General features: G+C 38.2%; 1 protein-coding gene across 1 annotated transcript in view; it reads left to right on the forward strand.

Annotated features, from left to right (window-relative positions):
* LOC126191132 (neuroguidin-A) overlaps positions 1-22,664 on the forward strand; it is a 60,926-nt gene that overhangs the window by 7,613 nt on the left and 30,649 nt on the right. Inside the window, 3 exon segments of the mRNA XM_049931882.1 lie at positions 5,441-5,555; positions 12,008-12,168; positions 12,759-12,867. Coding sequence (XP_049787839.1) covers positions 5,441-5,555; positions 12,008-12,168; positions 12,759-12,867 — 385 coding nt within the window.

A 22,664-nucleotide genomic window follows, 5' to 3' on the forward strand; every position in this document is an offset into this window, starting at 1 on the left:
ACTGTGTTTTTTCCTTTTTGTGAGGGGCACAATTTTACATTTCTGAACATTTACAACAAATTGCCAGTCTTTGCGCCACTTTGAAATCTTATCAAGATGTGACTGGATATACATGCAGCTTCTTTCAGATAGTACTTCATTATAGGTAACTGGATCATCTGCAAAAAGTATGAGGTTACTATCAATGTTGCCTGCAAGATCATTAATATACAGCATGAACAGCAAGGGTCCCAGCACACTTCCTGAGGCACACCTGAAGTGACTTCTATATCTTACGATGACTCTCCATTCAAGATAACATGCTGTGCCCTCCCTACCAAAAAGTCCTCAATCCAGTCACAAATTTCACTTGATAGCTCATATGGTCGAACTTTTAACAATAATGCTTTTCAGAAATCAATAAATACAGTGTCTACCTGATTGCCTTGATCCAAAGCTTTCAGTATGTCATGTGAGAAAAGTGCAAGTTGGGTTTCACATGATCGATGTTTCTGGAATCCTGCTGGTTGGCATTGAGGAGGTCATTCTGTTCAAGATACCTCATTATGTTTGAGCTCAGAATATGTTATAAGATCGTACAACAAATTGATGTCAGAGATATTGGGTAGTAGTTTCATGGATTTACTTCTACTATCCTTCTAGTAGATGGGTGTTACCTATGCTTTCTTCCAACTATTGGGCATGCTCTTTTGTTCGAGGGATCTACAAGAAATTATAGTCAGAAGAGAGGTCAGCCACAAATTCAATATAATACCTGATAGGGATTCTGTCGGGCCCTGGAGCTTTGTTCAGTTTTAACAGTTTCAGCTGTTTCTCAACACCATTGACATTAATACTGATTTCACTAAAATCTTTTCAGAGGTACAGGGATTATATTGGGACAATTCTCATAGGTTTTCCTTTGTAAAGGAACAGAGCCATGCTTTCAGCTTTTGTTTTGCTACACTCAATTTCATTTCATGTCTCATTCAGTAGGGACGGGGGTCATGACTTTGGTGCCACTAACAGTCTTTACAGATGACCAGGATTTCTTTAGGTTTTATGAAATATCATTTGACAATATTCTGCTTTGGTAGTCATTGAAGGCTTCATGCATCGCGCTCTTGACAGCCAAATGTGTTTCATTCAGCATCTCGATCTACAGTCCTATGCTTTGTTTTATACCTATTATGCAGTAGACTATTTCTTTAGTCCGCAGCTCGTGGTCTCGCGGTAGCGTTCTCGCTTCCCGAGCGTGGGGTCCCGGGTTTGATTCCCGGCGGGGTCAGGAATTTTTCCTGCCTCGAGATGACTGGGTGTTGTGTCGTTTTCATCATCATCATTCATCCCTACTAGGACTTGCCTAGTAAGGCGGCGCGTCTCTCCCACGTTGTTCCCCTACGCTTTGTAAAGAAGTATGGGACTTCATCATCATCACTATTTCTTTAAAGGTTTCTTTACAGTGACTGTATACCTTGGAGGATCTGTCCTGTTGTGAACTGTTCTGCTGGGTACATATATATGCAGTGCATTGTCAACTACAGTATAACCTCGTTAGCGCAAACTCGCGGTTAACGCGAAAAAAATATTGGTCCCAGGAGGAATAGATTAGTTCTTATGGTATGTTTTATCAGTTAACACTAATTTTGGTTAAGGCGAATTACGAACTCTGTTTCATTTCCTAGCGTAATTAAATTTCACTGTAACACAAATTTCCGACCTTAGAGTATTCTACAGCTTAATTTTTTTTCCGAAATGAATGTAGGAAATGTAGCTACAAAGCTAATTATACTTATTGTTGACTCGTTTTTAATGTATTGTAGGTCGGTAGCTGCGATTTATCACCTCAACAATCAGCGTATGCTGTACATTGTAAGACATTCAGTAATGTGTGCTGCAGCATTTAGGAACGTACTAGAGATGGGCAAACTGAAACAATGTAACTGCTTCGAAACAAATGAAACAGTACAATGTAATGTTTCGATATGCTGTTTCGAAACAGTGAAACAGTTTGTGTTTTGTAATCTAATAAACCTACACATTTTATCATCTTATCTGTCTACTGTATAAGTGTGTCCACATAAACACAAATGAGTTGCGAGAGTGCTAATCATATCGCAGAAATTATGAAATTATCACTTAGGCGTCTTGGCAGTTTCGTATTTCTGCAGCAAATGCGCTGCTTTCGTGTCGTGTGACTTTCATACTTTTCAATTGGCTGAGGACAGCCATAGCTGAAGACAGAAAGGCCACCACAAACGGAACTGGAGGTGGGAGCAAACTGCAGAAACAACGGACATGCTGCTGGAATTCCCACATTCCGTTAGTATGGGTAATATACCCATCCTGCTAATTTCCATGCACACAAAGGGAATCATTGAGGATAATAGGCACAGTGACTAAAGACTCACAAATAACGCCAAATAATTCAAATAAATAACAAATTATAACAGAAAAAAATTTTGTCTTTCAAGGTGTTTCGAACCGTTACTATAAATTCACCATGCTTCCTAGTCCTTCCCGTTCACCATTACACTATCAGTGATATGTCAAACAGATTGCTTGCAATTATACCTACATCAAATTTATGTATATGTCTAATAACTGTCACGCTAAGCCTTTTTTTATTCAAAATGTTGTAGGCTTACTTACGTTTCTTAATACGATTACTGTACATGAACAGAGAAGCGTATGTTATCAAAAAGTGTAATTTAACTGAATGATTTTCACATATTTATTATTTTGAATGTGAATAGTATGCGTTGTTTTATTGCTTGGTTAGTGTTTATAAAGCAGATGTTACGCCATTTCGGAATATGACAGTCAGCTAGAAACGAAGCTTTATTTTCGGATATCCTAAGCTTCATGCTATTGCTTGTCAAAAAGATTTTGACACTCTTGGAAGTGTTTCATGAAGTGGTATGTTAAATGTGTTTCAGTACCTGTGCCAAGCCCGAATCTTGTCCGACACAGAGGGGAATGAAACATCACTGTTTTGATACAATTAGCCCATTCCAAGCTCTGGTGGACTGAAACAGCCTTATTTTGAAACAATGATACCGTTTCTGTGTCTGGCTCGAGACCGAATCCGGTCCAGTTATCCGAGACGGGTGGAATGAAACACCACTGTTTCGAAACAGTGAACCGTAGCCGTTCCGAAACACTGAAACAGTTCCACGTATCGATACACTGTATCGAAACATAGAAACAGCGGCCAAGTCTAGAACGTACTCAGTGCCAGATTTGAGAGGTGTTCTGTCAGTCGTAGCCGTATCGAGTTGGAATACTGAATAAAAACTACAGTTACAACCGGTATCGTAGCACGCGAAAATGTCAAAGAGGAAACAGACAGCTCTAAATGTACACTTAAAGCTTAAGATTCTAGATGAAGTGGACCATGGTACCAAGAAAACAGCAATTGCAGAGCAGTTTGGGATACCTAAATCTGCTTTATCTATGATTATTAATTGTTGGGTGATTAAAGTCTCCACTTATGATTACAGCATGATTGGGGAACTTACGTACAAGTGAACTGAGGTTTTCTTAAAGTTTTTGGTTACTTCAGGAGATGTGTCTGGTGGACAATAGAAAGATTCAACTGTCATTTTATGCTCACCCGTGACACTGAGTCTCGCCCAACCAATCTCACATGCAGCTTCAGTTTCTGTCTCGATAAAATGAGTTTCTTATCTACTGTGACAAGTACACCACCTCTATTTCCCATTTGCCTATCCTTTCAATGAACACTTAAATTTTCCCCAGAAATCTCACTGCTATCAGTTTCAGGTTACAACCAGCTTTCTGTACTTAGTATTATGTGACCATCACTACTTTTCAGGAGAGCTTCAAATTGTTCCACTTTATAATGAAAGCTTTGGGAGTTAACCATTAGGATCGCAATATTCTCAACCAAGGGAGGCATTTCTTTCAATCTTACACTGACAATTCTGGGTTTCCTACAGCTGTCGTTTTTCTGGATAGGATGGATAGACACACAACTTTCGAAGTCTCTGGTTCCAATGCTTCAAATTATGAAATTCGTTGAAACTCCATGCGCAAGGCTACTGTTCTCAACATTCTCTGCCACTTGCAGGAATAATCCAAGTATGTCATCGGAGCCCAGACAACAGGCATCATTTGTTCCAATGTGTGCCACTATCTGCAGTTGCTTGCACCCTCTACCCTCAGTGGCTGTTGGAATAGCCTCTTCAACATGTTGAATCAGGCCTTCAGACATACACACTGGGTGCACCTGGTGCCTTTCCTGTCCCTTGGTGCTATTTTCTGAAAGGGTATCTTCATTCACCATATGTTTGAACTGCCAATGATTAATAGACCCATATCCTTTTGTTTCCCTCCTTACATTATACAAAACAGATTTTCCCAAGAAAGGTGAAGTGAGTCGTACTGGCTCAGTCTCAGTGAATGACAGCACCTCAGACTTGGCGGGGGAATCAGTATAACACCCTGTCCACACTGTACAGGACACCTTGATCTACCATTGAAATGGCACCATCATTTATTTTGTATGGTTTCACTCTGTTTGTACACAGCTCTGTGAGCAGATGTTAGTGACACACCATCGTGCACAGTGATTTTCTCGGACTGCTTTCCAAGGCCATTCCTAACTCATCTAGTTCAACTGAAACCCATATAGGCTACGTGGAATTAAAGTGGCCTACGGTGGCTGCTTCCACATTTTAATGTGTACATTCACTCAGTCCATGTCCCTGAAGGCTCTACAGGTGAAATTTATGGAACACAATGCGTGAATGAATGAATGTGAATGTGTCCACACACTGTTGGCTATAAATTGTATGCATGAAATTAAAAATCTTCAAGGCTTTATCTTTTAGGTAACATTTCTGCCACCTCGAATTATCAGAAGTATTTAGAAAAAAAAATTATGTTGAGAGAGGTCTGCAAAATAAAATCTTCTTAAAAGAGCGTGTAACCTGTTGTTAAGAAAGTGCTTCATATATTCTAAAATCATATTAGCAAGCGATAATGGCTACTGACTTGCAACTTGTCAGTAGCATTGAGAGTTGACTTTAATTACTCTGTAGACTAGAAGATTTTAGATCATAGAAGAATTTTCCAATAAAGTAACAATGTTTAAGGCTGCAGAAGGATAAATGTAGCTAAAATGTGGAATAGTAACAATATGCGTAATTATATGACATTTGAATATCTAAGATAAGTGTGTTGGTGTGTAGGTCTGTTTATTGAATTGGACAACTGCTCTTTTATTTTTAAGCTTCTCTTTGTTTTAAGGAAGAGATTTATTTTAACTGGTGACTTCTGATCCATTTGTGTATTAGTTACTGTCCTTGTACTCATCCGTTTAATGACTTCATTGCAATGGCACAGTCATCCTAATATTCCTTCTTTCTCTTAAGTCCTTATTCTTTCTTTACTTTTGTTTACGAATTCAGAATGGAAGCAATAATATCTGTTTCAGGGCCTGAGTTTCTTGGAAATGAAGTATCATATGTTGTTAAGCTACTTAATTAACTTGACATATGTTGTTCTGCGTAAGTGCTCTGGAAGAAAGATTGAAGGAGATCCAGCGATAGGTAAGTAATGTATTCTTTACCATTACTACGCCACTGTATATTTTACTCTGTGTAGAAATAATTAGTATCTTCTGTTTTTTCTGTAAGAAGAAAATGGCTTTGGCGAGTCATGTGTCTGGTCATAGACCTCCCTAAGATTAACAAGAACATAGAAAAATATCAGGAATTGCTTGAAAAAACTTTCGACCATATCTGAGTGTGCAAGAACTGAATAAAAAATGAGAAAGGAAATGAGTATTGGGGAAAATGTTGTAACAGACAAAAAAAATATGTTTTCAGATTATGAATTGGAGTGCCTTGTCAGCACCCCCCTTCAGGATATGAAATTCTTAGTACTGCTGACACACACACACACACACACACACACACACACACACACACACACACACAAAAGTAAAAGAAAACCATCCTAGTTTGTGGAACTATTAATTCCTTTGTCAGTGAGGAAAGAGGAATAAGTTAGTGAAAGAGGTATAGGTTGGGGAAGGTCTCTCAGATCCCAGAATGAGAATAACTCACCTGTGTAAATACAGGAGGTGGTCTTAGATAGTATATTGGTAAGTGCTGTGCCAGCTTCAGTCTAGAAGTGACGACTATATGAGAAATAGAGATGAATTAAGAGGAAAAGAAATGAAATTAATAGTGCAATTAAGAGCTAGAAAGAAGGTGGGGGGGGGTTAGAACAAAATAAGAAAAATACAATAAATAAAAAATAGATTATTAAATATTATTTAATTATTTTCTTCATTGCTTTTTATTTTTTCACTTTATTCTCATTCAACTTTCCCTCTCTCCTCTCCCTCCCACCAATCTCTCTTCTTTTTATGCATCTCATTTCTTCTAGCTTTTAATTGCAGTGTTGATTTTCATTGCAATATTCATATCCATCTTCACTTTTCACATGGTCTCCTTCACCCCTAGGATGAAAGACTGAAGGTCACACAGCGCTTACCAGTGTACTATCTTTGACCACCTCCTCTTTCTGGCATCTTTGTCTCCTCTCTTCATCACAACACGTGGGCACCTCACATTCTGGGCTCCGAGTGACCTGCCCTACCTTTTCAACCTCCTCAACCTGTCCTCCTTGCCTCCCCAAGGAAGGGGAGACATGTCTAAAAAGTAACCTGTTCCTCAAAAATCTATACAGTCAGTGACAGCATATTTTCACAGTATCAGCAAAACGAGAGAGAGAGAGAGAGAGAGAGAGAGAGAGAGAGAGAGAGAGATTATTGAAGGATTCCACAAATAGCAATAAATCCTTTGAATTTATTTATTTATTTATTTATTTATTTTTTGTTCATCCTTTCTTCCTTCTTTCTTTCCTTGACAGAGAAATTAGATGTTATTGAAGGATTTCACAAATAATAATAATAAGCCCTTTGGATTTTTTTCTTTCTTTTGGTCTTTCTATCTTCCTTCCTTCCTTCCTTCCTCACCCCTCCCCCTTTTCCCACTACCATGACTAATTTCAGATAACAATAATGGAAATTCCTGGCCAAGACAACATGTAAAATAATTTAAAGTCAACTGCTCCCCTATAACGGACTGGTGTGTGGAGCATAGAAAAATGTAACAGAAAGCAGTATTCACACAATCTTTCAATCTCTTGCTCTTTTTTCTGTAAAATTACACATATTCTACACAAGACACCCAAGCATACACTCTCACGGTTACAGCAAGACTGATTATTGATTATACTGCAATAATTAGTCTTGCCGTCGCTTGTTAATTGTATGGAAATCAAAATACTGACACCTCAAATATTCACTGTTCGCAGATGGATTTGGTGCATGGTAATATGTGCGTATTGGGTTCAGTATGCTTGCTATGCGGTGAGACGCTTGGCAAGCACTTTTTTTTATTCATTGAGGACGAGGTCAGTGCTTGTTGAATAGTGTGTGTCTGACTCCACCTTAGTGCTCCGATTGTATCATTAATTTGATAATTATGTGGATGTAGGAGATGGCTGTCCAGTAACTTATAAATACCTCTTTCATTTTATTTCCTTCATAGCATTTAAAAATTCTGGCTTCTCATCTTCTGTATTACTTTTGCATTTAGCATTCAGATTCCGTATATGATTTTTACAATGAAATTGTGGTGGTCTAGCCAGAGCTTACGTTTGGGCATTACAGCACAGAATTCAGCACTGTCATGGGTCACTGTGTTGGTTACATGGTGAGAATAAATTGAGGAAATATTTCCAGACCCATGAATGCAGATACAGCTGAGTCGAAACAAGATTCAGTCAAATTATTGGCAGGAGTGCATTAGTTGTGTAAATGCAACTGTAATTTACTCGGAAAGTTAAGGAAAAACAAATTGAAATTGAGGTTTAATGTCCCATAGATCAAGAAATCTCCAACTTTTCCCATCTTGTCCCCCTTCTGAAACATTATTTTGCACTCCCCTCCCCACCATTTTTCTTTCCTCCTTCACCAGCGCTCATACTTGGCGCAAAAACAGCCCACGATACTGTTTACTTCTAATTATATGCAACTGTCAGTTACAACAACAACAGTAATAATAATTAGTGTCCTTACGAGTACATAAGAGTTAAATGTTTTTTCAACCCTCAAGTGGGCACGCCAGTTTTCATATCATGAGCAGCCGCACAGCTTATTTTGTACACATGTAAAGAATAGCGCTTTTATGTTACCGAGATAGATATGTAAGAGCAAAATTGTAGTTTAATCTTAGTTTAATTAAACAATAATGAAATAAACTTACATAATATGAGCTAAATCACAGTTCAGTTAAGCAATAATGAACTAAACTTTCATGATATCACACTGTTGCCATGGAGAGGTGCTATCCCACAGTAAATGACCCTCTTAAAGCATAAGAGTATAGTTGCATCAGATCCCAGCCTACTGCTTCTTTTATTACCAATTATCTCATAAACAACAGCCTCATTGTGGGATTGTGCTGCTAGCTCGTAATCTGGGCCATTTTCTTGCACAAATCGTAAAGCTTTTGTGACCTAACTTCCTGTCTATTTTATATTACTGTTGCGCATTTGAATCTTTGACAACACAATTTATCACCATGTTAACTGAAGCAATGGTGAAGGAATAAGTATGGGCTCACAATTGTGAAACAATAATGGAATGGTGAAAAACAATTTTATTTGTATTTGGTGCACATTATACATAAATGTGCCAGCTCGAGGATTAAAATTGTCATACATTTATATTATTGAAAGGTAGTGAAAGTTAACAGTTACAACTAGTTCATAAATAACCACAGGTGTGTGTGTGTGTGTGTGTGTGTGTGTGTGTGTGTGTGTGTGTGTGTGCAGTTATTGGAACTGAGTAATTATGTGTGTTTCACTAAATAATTTTTTTTTACAAATTAGTTAGTTAAAGTTCAACTGTTTCCATGTATATAGCTTTTAATTCGTTTAGAATGTTTTAATATTTGAAATATTGCAATGTACAAATGGCAGTAGAACAATAGTTAACATTTAAATGCCAATTTAAAAATGGTTATAATAGAATTGTTTATCTAAGAAGGAAATAAATGCGAGTAAAAAGGCAGAAATTCAGAAATTTTCTGACATTGGCACATTTAGTGTGATATGTGTACTTGAATTTGTCAAGAAAACCAATCCAGTCTCCAGTCCTGGTTGAATCTTTGAAACAGCAACTCAAAGATCTCCTTCCAGCTGCAGTCATGACCGACGTTTTGTCTTGAGTGATACACTTAAGTTGATGTGAAGAGTAATAACATGTCCACTGCCTTTCTTGCTAAACTGGGATATTCGTTCAGAGTCTGCCAAAAGTTTTCAAAAGATTTAGATTTAAATTCATTTCAGAGTGTCCCATCACTTGAGAATTCTATTAACTCCTGCTGTTCTACTGTTAACAAGTGGTCTGTTGTGATCACGTCAAACTAATTGTAGATCCAGGGTTCTGGAATTTGTCCCAGAATTGTTGATGAAAGTTTTCTAGAAACACTATGCCACTTGTACAAATTTTACCTACATCCAACTCATTTCCCATTATGGAATCATTCAGACAAGAAAACATCTCGCAGGTACCCTTCTACACCTGAGTTTTCCAAAGTGTAAGTTTTCTCGTAAACTTTTTCTCTCTTAGAAAGATGATATTACAATTTCGGTCTTGAAGTGATACTGATGTATCATTCAGTTTCTCGAGAATGATGGCCAAGTGTCACAATATTAAGAAGCCTTTTCATCCAGAAATAGAGCCACAAGTGTAAGGCTGCTGTTCTATAGGAAAAGACAAAAATCGTCCTTCAGCTTCATGACCTGATGAAGAACTTTACGACGAGACAACCAACATACCTCCTTGTGCAACGGAAGTGAATCATGAGTAGAACCCATCTTCTCACAAAGAACGTAAACAGCCTACTGTTCAAAGCTTGTATGATCTCACAAAATTTACAACACTGCCTGCATCATTCAGCACTTTACTGACTTCTGGTTGTACTACTTTAGGAAGCCAATGCCTTTCCTGTTGCCATGAACCCTGCTTTACTTCCACTAAATGCTGTCGCACCATTGGTACTTATACCAAAACAGTTTGTACATGATACATAGTTGTCAACAAAAAAGGAATTCACAAGAAAGAAAATATCTTTGCTTTAGTCCTCTCTTTCAAACCTTTACAAATTAGAAACTCCTCATGCATCCATTTTCATAACAGCAAGATACAAAAACAAGAAGCTGGGAAAGATTGCTGATACCAGTACTGTCATAAAGTTGCAGGGTGAATTTTGGGCTATCAAGAAGCAGGTGCGGTGTTGGTGTTCCCCCACCCCCTCCAGTGGCTATTGCATCAATATGATGAGCCACAGTATCAACTGAGAGTGGTATTGTCTTTAGACTCTAGCCCAACTTTTGTCCACGCGTTATGTCACACATTTTGATTCCTGCGGAAAGGAGTAATGTCTCACCAGTAATGTGTGGGAATTTATATTCTGCCATTAAGTAGAGATACTCCTAAGGCTCTCTTAGGAGCTCATACCTCCATGTGAAGAATCTGACATTTCCTTTTAGTTGCTTAAAAGTTTGAAGGAGTCTCTGTAGTTTTATAGGCTTCAAGTCATCATTGGTAAAATCTACAAACAAGGAACACTTTGTGGTAGTTCCTCTTTATTCAAAAGAATGCTGGGAAATACTCATGTCCGATTACCTACATGATATTGATGCTCTTTTGTTTTGTGTTTAGAACTAATTTTGCTAATAGGAACAGAGGAAGATATGAAAGAACATCGTACTTTGATTAAATTCAGATCGTTTTCATTATGAGAACTGCATACTTTTGAAGGAGAAGAGAGACTCTGTGAATCACATCTATTTGATCTCTTGTTACCACTGCGAATCCGCCACTTATCTATGGAATGGCGAAATTTCTATCACTTTATTTTAAATCTGGTAAACTACTTCAACTCAACACATAATGAAATTCAAGTTCTGGCCAACTCCAAACCTTTGAATTGAGTACCGAAGTGTGGGTGAAATCGAGTGGACAGTTGCAGCAACTGTGATTAACAATCTATTCTTGTGCTTAAATGTTTGATAAGTGGCTAACCCTGTGGATGATGGGTGACAGGGGCTGTGCGATGAAATATTGCTCGTGACTTTTCTCAGCATTCCTGTTGTTTAGAGTCTGAGCACAAGTTTGGATAGTGTAAGGTTGTGAAGAGAAACTGGATAGTGTAAGGTTGTGAAGAGAAACTGAGTTTGTCCTATTGAAAGAAACCTCTCCAGCATTATTGAGAGTTTATGATACACCTTTGATGCGATATCATGCAGAATTGTACAATGAAGTATCAGTTTATACACTTACTGACTAATATAAAAAGTATATAAGACAGTGGAAGCATATATAAGTGACAGATGCTGCCACTGGTAATGATTATGTTCTTGACATCAACAAGAACCTTCATTTATTCTGATGTAATAACATTCTGGACATGAAGATGATCACTTGACTGAAACTGATTGTCAATACATAAATACACATTACTGCGGCTTTTTTGGTGATTTCATGATGCTGTTCTTGAAGTATGTTGAAGCTGTGCAGCATTGTTTACAGAAAATAGTTAGCTTTATTTGATTTAGCAGAAACATAGGAAACAAAAATATGTACAGATGGACAAGGACTACAATAACAATCCTTTGAAATTTGATTCCTGTGCTGCCGACACACTTATTATTGTTTGGTAGAATATTGATGATACAATAAATGCCAAAGATGTAAGAAGCTATTGTTTATATTTGAAGGACAGATCTAGCTACCACCATAATACTTCTGTATATCACAAAGAATGTGTATATCAATTGTTAGAGTTGTCAGATTGGTTTTGGCCAGTGGCAGCACTCCTCTGGTTCGTTCCAGATTATTGCATATTTGTTAAGAGGTAATGTGTATTCTTGCTACAGTGTCATTCCATGTTTTTAATACCAGCATTTATGTCTGCAGATCGCCTTGTTGAAATTCGTACAGTTTTGGAGAAGATCAGACCTATTGGTCATAAGTTGAAGTACCAGATTGACAAATTGGTTAAGACTGCTGTCACTGGTTCTGGAAGTGGTGAAGATGCAACAAATTTCAGAGCTAATCCTGATAACATGATAACAAAGGTATGTTCAGCATAAAATTATGCAATCGATGGAAATTAAATAATATTGATATTAGTGCTATTTCTTGACACACTCTTTTGTAATTTCTCATAATGGCAGTTGAGGAATGGAGGAGGGGAAATGGTTTATGGTAGAATTAAAAGCTGTGTCAGAGGAAACGATGCACAGCAAAAACATGTCAAATAAGTTGTATGTGTATTTGTGTATTCATATACACATTTTGTTACTGTTTGTAATATTTTGGGGGAGGAGAATTAAAATACTTGTCTTGCCAGCCAGATAACAGTTTTTATTGATTTCACTCAATTGACTATGATTTAAAATGAATATGGCACATTTCCTTCCCTGTTCTTTCTGTATTAACCATGTCATCAACAAAGTATTGCCCCCAATCTTCTTTCCTTTCCTTTGCATTTATAGAGTGGTTCAGCTTTGTGATTAAATTGCATGGCAAAAGTTATAATAAAAATTTAGAAAATAATTCAAGTAACATGCTTATTTTTTTAAGTGTACCTCACCACAAATCAAATACCATGAGTTTTATTGGTACTGAAAGTTAACACTTGCAGAAATTTAACTTCTTCTTACAGTTGGATGATGAAGATGAAAGTGATTCTGGTAGTGAAAAAGAAGAACAAGCAGAAAAAGCCGAGAAGAAAGGCATATATGTTCCTCCAAAATTGGCTGCTGTGCACTATGGTAATTAGCCTTTTGTTTGTATCTTGTAGAAGTTTGAAATGTGTGTTTGCTAAGCATGGTGGGTTATTGTAGAATGTTTAGCAAGTTGCAATGTTGGCTGCCTTTGCTAGCTACACGAAAAGACGGAAAAGCATAAAGAGACTGCAAAGGAAAGCCAGTATCATAGAGATTGCCAGAACATTAGCTGATACAAATATGAAAAGTAATATAATGGGGTATGCAAGGGTTGGCTGCCAGATATCTTAATTGCTTGCAACAGCATAACAAGGACCAATTAAAAAGTACAAAAAAGGAGTGAGTGAGAAGTAGCAAACATCATGAGGGAAAAATAGGGTTGTCACTAAAACAAATAACTAAATAGATTAATAAAAAATAAGTATGTATTGTTAGGATGATGATTTAGATGCACTGGTGATAGCTATTACAGTTCTTCTAACAATAATTCTTTAATATCTTACAATCAGAATTTAAAACTGCAAAAAAGAAGATGCTTTCTTTAGAAGTGAACACCTTACATAATGAATGTCAGTTAGATTAGTTATTAAGGCAGTTACATTATGGCATTACTGAAGAGTTGCAATGAGAGTTGAATTTTACTACCGTATTTACTCGATTTTAAGCCGCACTTTTTTTCTGGTTTTTGTAATCCAAAAAACTACCTACGGCTTAGAATCGAGTGCAAAGTAAGCTGACGTTCTGAAAAATGTTGGTAGATGCCGCCACAACTAACTTCTGCCGTCAAATATATGTAGCGCTACAAAGGCATGCTTTGCAGGCACAAAGATAAATACTGGCGCCAAAACCTCTGCGTCAGTAAATAAATTAAAAAAAAAATACATTATCCAACGAAGTAAATACAGAATGATTCCAGAATACAAATTCCATATTGTTCATCTTCGAATGTAGCAGCATTTCAGTGTACTACGAAAATCCGACAGGCAAGACTGTTTGGGATGTTTGGCAATATGGCCAACTCTACGTTCTGAATTTTTTCCTACCTGTGAGAAGAAATGGTTGCTAATAGAAACTATTATGAATTGTGAATCACATGCAGTATTCTCTTCACATAAGAATAATACGAATATAAACATTTTGCCACGTATTCTTTTGTGTTTGCTGCTATCTCATTTAAATCCTGTCTGCCTAATAAACTACGAAACTAGAGTGAGACAACAGCAAATGGGGAAAAATATACATATCATGTCATGTTTATATTCATATTATTCTTATGCCTAATAGTGATAGTCAGAAATGAAGCATGGCAGTTGACTAGATTTTTAAATCTATGATGCCTCTAATTTCTGTGCAGATTGTAATGTACTAAAGAGGCGTCTGCAAAGATTTTCAAACGGAGAAAAATTTTCGCTACAGTCTCGTTCAGAACATCTTTTATCATACGCAGTGTATTATTTGGTTCTTGTTGATCATTATCAAAGAAAGCAGCAGTGTAAGTAACAACAAATAGCAGTCTATTGCCATTGTTTCACTAATGAGATGATTCCTCTCCTTTTTTTTTTTTTTTAATTGTGAGCGGCGGTAGCCTGCACAAAAGCAAGCCATGCTGCGAGCAGCGACAGGCCGTAAACACTCATTATCAGAATGCGACAAGCAATGCATGACACAGTACAGCAATGCATTTTCAGCTTAGAGTGACGTAAACACCTATAACAAAGAGAAAGGCACTTATCAGATCAAAGAAAAATAAGCAATCAATTCAAACCAGATGAAGCACATGAAAAAGGAAGGGTACCCATATAAATACGGACGGAGCGCCTGACGCATAGCAATGGCTGCCTGGTAAAGCTTAGCTGCTAAGCTTACGACTCGAACCAAACTACTGTAGCTGTATCTTCATTCATTAGACCTAAATTGTGTCTCATATTACAATGGACCAACTTTGTTTCGATTTGGAGGTGCGGCCTAAAACTTTTCTCTCCCCTTGAATTTCGAGTCTCAAATTTCAGGTGCGGCTTAGATTTGGGAAAATTTTTTTCCTTGATTTCGAGTCTCATTTCTCAGGTGCGGCTTAGATTCGAGAAAATACGGTAATCTTTTTTTGATCAGGAGCACTTTAAGTCAATAGGAAGACGATAAATATATGGAAAGATGGCAGTGATCTCGAAAAAATATGTACAAGGGGTGTTCAATAAGTAATGCAACACATTTTTTTCTGAAAGCAGGTTGGTTTTATTGAGAATTCCAATACACCATATTATTCTCCATTCTTCTGGCTACAAAATCCTATTTTTCAACATACTCTCCATTCAAAATAACAATGTTACTCCACCTAACTGGGAGGGCCTGTAGTCTCACATGGTACCACTCTACTGGTTGATGTCAGAGCCAACATCTTGCTGCATCATCCAAGAACTGCTTCTCATGGAATGCATCCTTTGTCAGACTGAACAGATGGGAGACAGAAGGTTCGAGAACTGGGCTGTAGGGGTGGATGAGGAAGAACAGTCCATTGAAGTTTTGTGAGTTGCTCTCATTTGCGCAGACTTGGGTGAGGCCTTGCAGTGTCATGAAGAGGTAGAAGTTTGTTTGATTTTTGTGGGGACGGACATGTTGAAGTCATTTCTTCAGTTTCCTGAGATCAGAAAGATTTGCATGACCTTGTTACGATGATGAAACACACCTCTCCTGACGAATCACTGTGCTTTTGTTCGCTGCCAGGTCTACGTAGACATTCTGCAAGTGTCTGTGAATATCTGCAACACTCTTGTTTTCCGCCAAAAGAAACTCAATGATACCTCTCTGCTTGGAGTGCACTTCTGTTGCAGACATCATTTTGAAGGCTGTGGTCAGTTCCACCACCTATCTGAACTTCATGAAATTATAGCGGCTGAAGTGGGAATACTCCATAGTTCCACAACAAATTTGACATTTTTTCAACTGAAATTGGCTGAGAAAAAAAAAGTGTTGCATTCCTTATTGAATGCCCCTCATATACAGGGTGGTCCATTGATAGTGACTGGGCCAAATATCTCACGAAATAAGCATCAACGAAAAAACTACAAAGAATGAAACTCATCTAGCTTGAAGGGAGAAACCAGATGGCGCTATGGTTGGCCGCTAGATGGCGCTGCCATAGGTCAAATGGATATCAACTGCGTTTTTTTAAATAGGATCCCCCATTTTTTATTACATGTTCGTGTAGTACGTAAAGAAATATGAATGTTTTAGTTGGACCTCTTTTTTCGCTTTGTGATAGATGGCGCTGTAATAGTCACAAACATATAAGTACGTAGTATCACGTAACATTCTGCCAGCGCGGATGGTACTTGCTTCGTGATACATTACCCGTGTTAAAATGGACCGTTCACCAATTGCGGAAAAGGTCGATATCGTGTTTATATATTGCTATTGTGATCAAAATGCCCAACGGGCGTGTGCTGTGTATGCTGCTCGGTATCCGGGATGACATCATCCAAGTGTCCAGATCGTTCGCCAGATAGTTACGTTATTGAAGGAAACAGGAAGTGTTCAGCCACATCTGAAATGTCAGCCACAACTTGCAACAAATGATGATGCCCAAGTAGGTGTTTTAGCTGCTGTCGCAGCTAATCCGCACATCAGTAGCAGACAAATTGTGCGAGAATCGGGAACCTCAAAAATGTCGGTGTTGAGAATGCTACATCAACATCGATTGCACCCGTACCATATTTCTATGCACCAGGAATTGCATGGCGATAACTTTGAACGTCGTGTACAGTTCTGCCACTGGGCACAAGAGAAATTACGGGATGATGACAGATTTTTTTGCACGCTTTCTATTTAGCGACGAAGTGTCAGTCACCAACAGCGGTAACGTAAACCAGCATAATATGCATTATTGGGCATATGTCATTCAATATTAATTTCTGTTCAGTTCAGTAACCGTGATGCTGATGACAACTTTTGACTAATCGGTGTACTTGTCTTTCTTCGTGTCTTTGTTTTATTGTGTCCTACTCAAGACTGTGAATTGTTTTTCTGTCATTGATCCATTGCTCTCAAGATTTGTAACTGTTCATCAGTACGAAGGCTAAGTTCGACAAACCAATATCACTCAATCGAAGTCTAACACTCTTCTTACTATACCGTTGCGTTGAGATTAACTTTCATCAGTCGAATGACTGAGCAATACTTCAACCTCTACCTCATGAATTATCAAACTTCCAAAACTGAAACAATCTAATAATGTTTGCATCTAGACAACTATCACAAAAGTACTCTAGAGCGACTCAAGAGCAACCAACTAACTGAACATTTCCATGTCCGAGTTGCATTGTAGTCGCATTGAATTTCCTTTTCGATGCAGCTACAACTCTCTTCCATGGTAAATGTTATTTTTGACTGAATTATTTTCTTGGATTTAACCTTCGTTCATATGATTTTGAATTTATTCTGTAGATGTTTGATAAAGAATCTATGATAATCCTTTCCTTTTATCTCCACTTTTTGTATGCAATTCTCAGTATTTGAATAATATAGAGGTTAATCAAAAGATTACCAGTGTAGATTTTATCATCAGTAGTTGCCGCCACTGTCAAGATGACTCACTCCCCTACTTTAATTGGGATTTTCTGTCCTTGGGGCATTACAGTGTCCACCAATTGTGACTAATGAGGGGGTGAACAAGATCATAGAAATGATTCATGCTGATCTGACCACAATGTTTCCAGAATCTCCACATTCTTTTCTGTGAAGTTGTTAAACTGAAACACTTGGTGAATGATTCCTGGACTCTTGTTGCAACTGGTGCTGAAACATACGTGGCTTATTACGCTCAAGAAATGAAAATAAATAAATAAAAGCAAACAAATTCAAAACCGTTTCTTTGGTGAGAAAAATTGTGATCTTCGTATTTTGGGACTGTAAAGGGATTCTCCTCACTGAATTTTTGCTCCAGGGGTAAACAATTAAAGCTGTGTGGTTCTGTGAAACCAAAAAAAAACTACAGAGTGTGATACAGAACAAAACAGTGAAATGTTAACAGAGGGACAGTGAATGCACATTGGTGCGTGACTTTGCACTTCTCCATGCAATCAACACCACAAATCAGATTTTGTAGTGTGAAACTTAAGTTTATCCCAGTGTATAAAATGTTCAAATAACTTAGGGGCATGTAACCAGGTGTCATTTTGGACAACCCCCCATATTTCAACAGATGAACACCCTGTCATTTTCTAGGCACAAATACAGTGACAGCACTGTACAAGGAAATTTAAAACCTTGGTTTGCAGAACATATGTCGAAATGTAAAACACTCTCTCTCTCCCCCTCTCTCCCTCCCTCCCCTCCCCTCCCCCACTCCCTCCCTCCCCCTCGCGCACGCATTGTGTGCACTAGTGCTACCACACAATCAAAGATGACTGTCAGACATTATCAGTAGTGAATATTGATAACCAACGGGTGAGGTAGCATTAGTTCAATTTCTCTGTTGTTTGAGGTGAAAGAGAGTGTAATTCCACACAGAATTGAGCAAAAACCTTCATCTCTATTTATAAGGTCATTTACTAACTTAGTCTCAACTGCTTCCTTGATAACACTGTCCCAGTAGCTGGAAGTGAAAGCCAGAATCTACACGTTGTTATATTACATAAAATGACTAGTGACGGGGTGATGTTCTGCAATAACAGATTTGCGTGGCTGTTGTAAACTTGTTCGACACTTGGTGCTCAATACACCAGTCCTCCAGGGTCTGATGGTCTGATCGGTGTATGATATGCCACAACTGCAAGGAATATGATAGACATCTGCCTTAGGCAGCCCAAGATCATCCATTTTGGATCCTAAAGGTGCCCTAATCTTAGATGGTGTTTGAAAACACATTTCATGTCGTGTTTCTGCAGTATTGACCAGTCATGTTGAGACTGTTTCCTGCGGAAGAAAAAAAGGCAGTAGATGTTGGTGCCACCTCACTATCATCATTAATCTACCTGATTCACAGTTGATCGACAGCCCAAAACGTGTGTGATCTTTCACTATAACCATTCTGACAAAAGGTGACTTTGTCTTGGGCTAACTCAGCTGACAAACTTTCAGGGTCTAAGATAATATGGGCCCTATGGGCCAAGGTATGAAGTCAGACAGTAACAGCTATCAGCCAGTAGACACACATTAGTGTGAGGTGGCTTCCCGTAAATGACATGCCCTATGTACCATCAACCTTCCTCCTGACTATCACTTCAAGGAAGGGAAGGCACCCATCTTTTTCCACCTGCATTGTGAAGCAAATATTCAGGTAGATCGAATGCAGGTGTTCTAAAAGGTTGCTCAAATTATCACTGCCATGAGGCCAAACGACAAAATTATCATCAACATATCTGAAAAATCACACAGGTTTCAAAGCCACCAACTCCAAGTCATATTCCTAGAAGTCTTCCATAAATAAATTGACTATAACAGGTGACAATGGGCCTCCTGTCACAACTCAGTTTGTCTAAAAATGGTACTAACCACTGAACAAAAAGTAAATGGAAGATAACATGTGTCAAAACAGGTTTGTTAATTCAACACCAAACTTAAATCACAATTAACAGTAATGAGTCAGAGTAACACGAGTGAAGAGAGAGACCACACCAAAGTTTACTTAACTATCAGAGTCATTTATATGTATTAACTTTAATTGATATAAGAAATCCACCGAATTCTTAATGTGTTGCTCACATCAACGTGCTAGTGGCCAAGGTGTTTTGCTACATGTGGGCCGGGAAGGCCACATAACCTTGGAGGAACAGCACAATAAGAATTAAGATTGTAGATAGTCTCCTGCACCAAGGAACTTTCCTGCAGGAGGTTTTAGCTTTTCTGTCAACACTTTTTGCATGATCAGCACTGATCCTGCCATATACTGATTCAGGCAGTAAACACTGTATCTTTTAAATGTAATTATGCTTGTCGAAAACAGCTGTAGCATTGCCCTTGCCTACAGATAAAAAACAATGTCAGATCAACTCTTAAGTGAACATAAAGTAGCCCTCTCAGCTGTTGTTGTATTACTCTTTGATGAACATGTCCCAGTTACATGACATGTTAACATAGCCAGCATGATAAGATATTTTAAAACATCCTGCTAGGCAACTTATAAAATCAACAACATGTAAACACTTAGGCACTGATATAAAATTTAAACCTTCCCTAGCCCAGATAAAACTGAGTCGTGCAAAATTCCTCTGTGAGATTGACTCAGAACATCTAAATGTAGTATTATGCCCCAAGCTATGGAAACATTCAAGCATCAGAAAATGACGACAGTTACAGAGTGAAATTCTCAATCAGATTCCAACCAAAAAGCACTCACCAGCCAGTCCCAAGAAAATGCTGAAATTTTCAAAGTGATCAGTGAGTATAATGGATCCTTTCAGAGCTAAAACAGCATGTTGCTCGATGTAGTTAGTGGCAGGAGAATTAAAATGATGCACAACTTTGGGATCTGTTGGGACACCATTATAGTCTTGACACCATAACAAAAATGACAATGAATATTTTAATCACTCTCTACTTACATGAATTTCCTCCAACCTCCACAAGCAATAATACATTTCCTCTTCATAGAGATGAACAGTGTGAAACTTAAGTCTCTCGGCATATGAAATGTTCAAATAACGGGAATGCAGACGGGTGGCATCTTTGATGATCGCCAATGTTTCAAAAGGAGCACACCCTGTCATTTTCAAAGCACAAATTATTTCAGCTTCATGTAATGATGGCTTCAAAAATTTTAGCATTGGTCACAGTCTGACTGGGAATTTTGTTCTATAGCTGCCATCGTTTGAAGAAGTTTGAATGTTTCCATGTCTTGGAGTGTAATACTCGAAGTGAGCCCACAAAGAGTGTTGACGGAAAGACTAACAGCCTCCTGCAGGAAAGTTCCTTGTTGCATGAGAGTATCAAGAGTCTCAATTCATTTTTGCTATTCCCCCGAGGTTATATGACAAGGGGTTCCTTGTAGGCTGATTGTTAGTAATGTTAGTTCTCTGACATATTGTGTAGAAACACACTTTGTTCACAAATCGGTCAGTGTAAGGATCACGTTAAGAACTCAGTGGATTTCTTATGTTAATTAGACAAAATGCATCAGACTCCAATATTCTAGTAAATTTTGATGTGGTCTCTCTCTTTACTTGTGATACTCTAATTCATTACGGTTAATTGAGGTTAAGTTTGGTATTGAATCAACAAACTTATTTCAATGTGTGTTGACATCCTCTTACTTTTTATTCAGTATGAAGTACTGTGAAAAGACAAAATCAAACGATGGAAAATCCAGAATGGAATGTAACAATATTATGAAAAGGAAAGTTGCTACTCACCATATAACAGATATGCTAAGTCGCAGATAGGAACATTAAGAACACACACACACACAACTACTGTCTTTAGTGTTGTTTCAGTTGCCTGAGACTGCAATTGTGTGTGTGTGTGTGTGTGTGTGTGTGTGTGTGTGTGGGCGGGCGCGAGCGCGTGCACGTGCATGTGTGTTCTATTTTTGACAAAGGCCTTACTGGACGAAAGCCTTATTTGTGACAGTCTTCTTATTGTGCCTATCTGCAACTCAGCATCTCTATGGAATTGCGATGGGGTGCCTATTGATACTCATTATTGCCAGTTTGTTTATGGAACATTTCAAGGAATGTGTCCTGAAGTTGACACCATTGAAACCTGTGTATTTTTCAAATATTTGGATGATTCTTCTGTTGTTTGGCCTCGTGGTGATGGGAATTTAAACAGTTTTTTAGAACATCTGAATTCAATCCATCCACATATTCACTTCATGATGGAGGTGAAAAAGGATAGCTGCATTCCGTTTCATGATGTGCTGCTCAGGAGGAAAGTTAATGGTGCATTGGTACATGTCATTTATAGAAAGCTGACTGAAACTGATTTTTATTGCAGGCTAATAGCTGTCACCATAGGCTCAGTGTGAAGGAATAATTTGACCTCGGTTCATCAGGCTTACAGCATCTCAAGCCCCTGAAAGTTTGTGAGCTGAGTTAGCCCAACTCAAAATCACATTTCATCAGAATGGTTATAGTGAAAGACAGAGCGACATGCGTTGAGGTATCAATCAACAAAGATAGCACCGAGGTGGCACCAAAGTCTACAGCACTTTTGCCTTATGCAGGAACCCTTTCATATAGGATTGCTTGTATTCTGCAGAAATATGAAGTGAAATGTCTTTTTCGACTACTATCTAAGATTTGGGCCCCTTTGGCTTCTTTAAGGGATGATCTTGGTTTGTATAAGGCAGGTGTCTATTGATTCCTTGCAGTTGCGAGCATGTCATATATTGATCAGAGTGTCAGGATCCTGGACCACTGGTGTGTTGAGCATGTTGATGTTGTTGTTGTTGTTGTTGTTGTTGTTGTGGTCTTCAGTCCTTAGACTGGTTTGACGCAGCTCTCCATGCTACTCTATCCTGTGCAATCTTCTTCATCTCCCAGTACCTACTGCAGCCTACATCCTTCTGAATCTTCTTAGTGTATTCATCTCTTGGTCTCCCTCTACGATTTTTACCCTCCACACTGCCCTCCAATGCTAAATTGGTGATCCCTTGCTAAATTGGTGATCCCTCAATGTCTCAGAACATGTCCTACCAACCGATCCCTTCTTCTAGTCAAGTTGTGCCGCAAGCTCCTCTTCTCCCCAATTCCATTCAATACCTCCTCATTAGTTATGTGATCTACCCATCTAATCTGCAGCATTTTTCTGTAGCACCACATTTCGAAAGCTTCTATTCTCTTCTTGTCTAAACTATTTATCGTCCACGTTTCACTTCCATACATGGCTACGCTCCATACAAATACTTT

This window comes from Schistocerca cancellata, chromosome 6, assembly GCF_023864275.1.
Source record: "Schistocerca cancellata isolate TAMUIC-IGC-003103 chromosome 6, iqSchCanc2.1, whole genome shotgun sequence".
Lineage (NCBI taxonomy): Eukaryota > Metazoa > Arthropoda > Insecta > Orthoptera > Acrididae > Schistocerca > Schistocerca cancellata.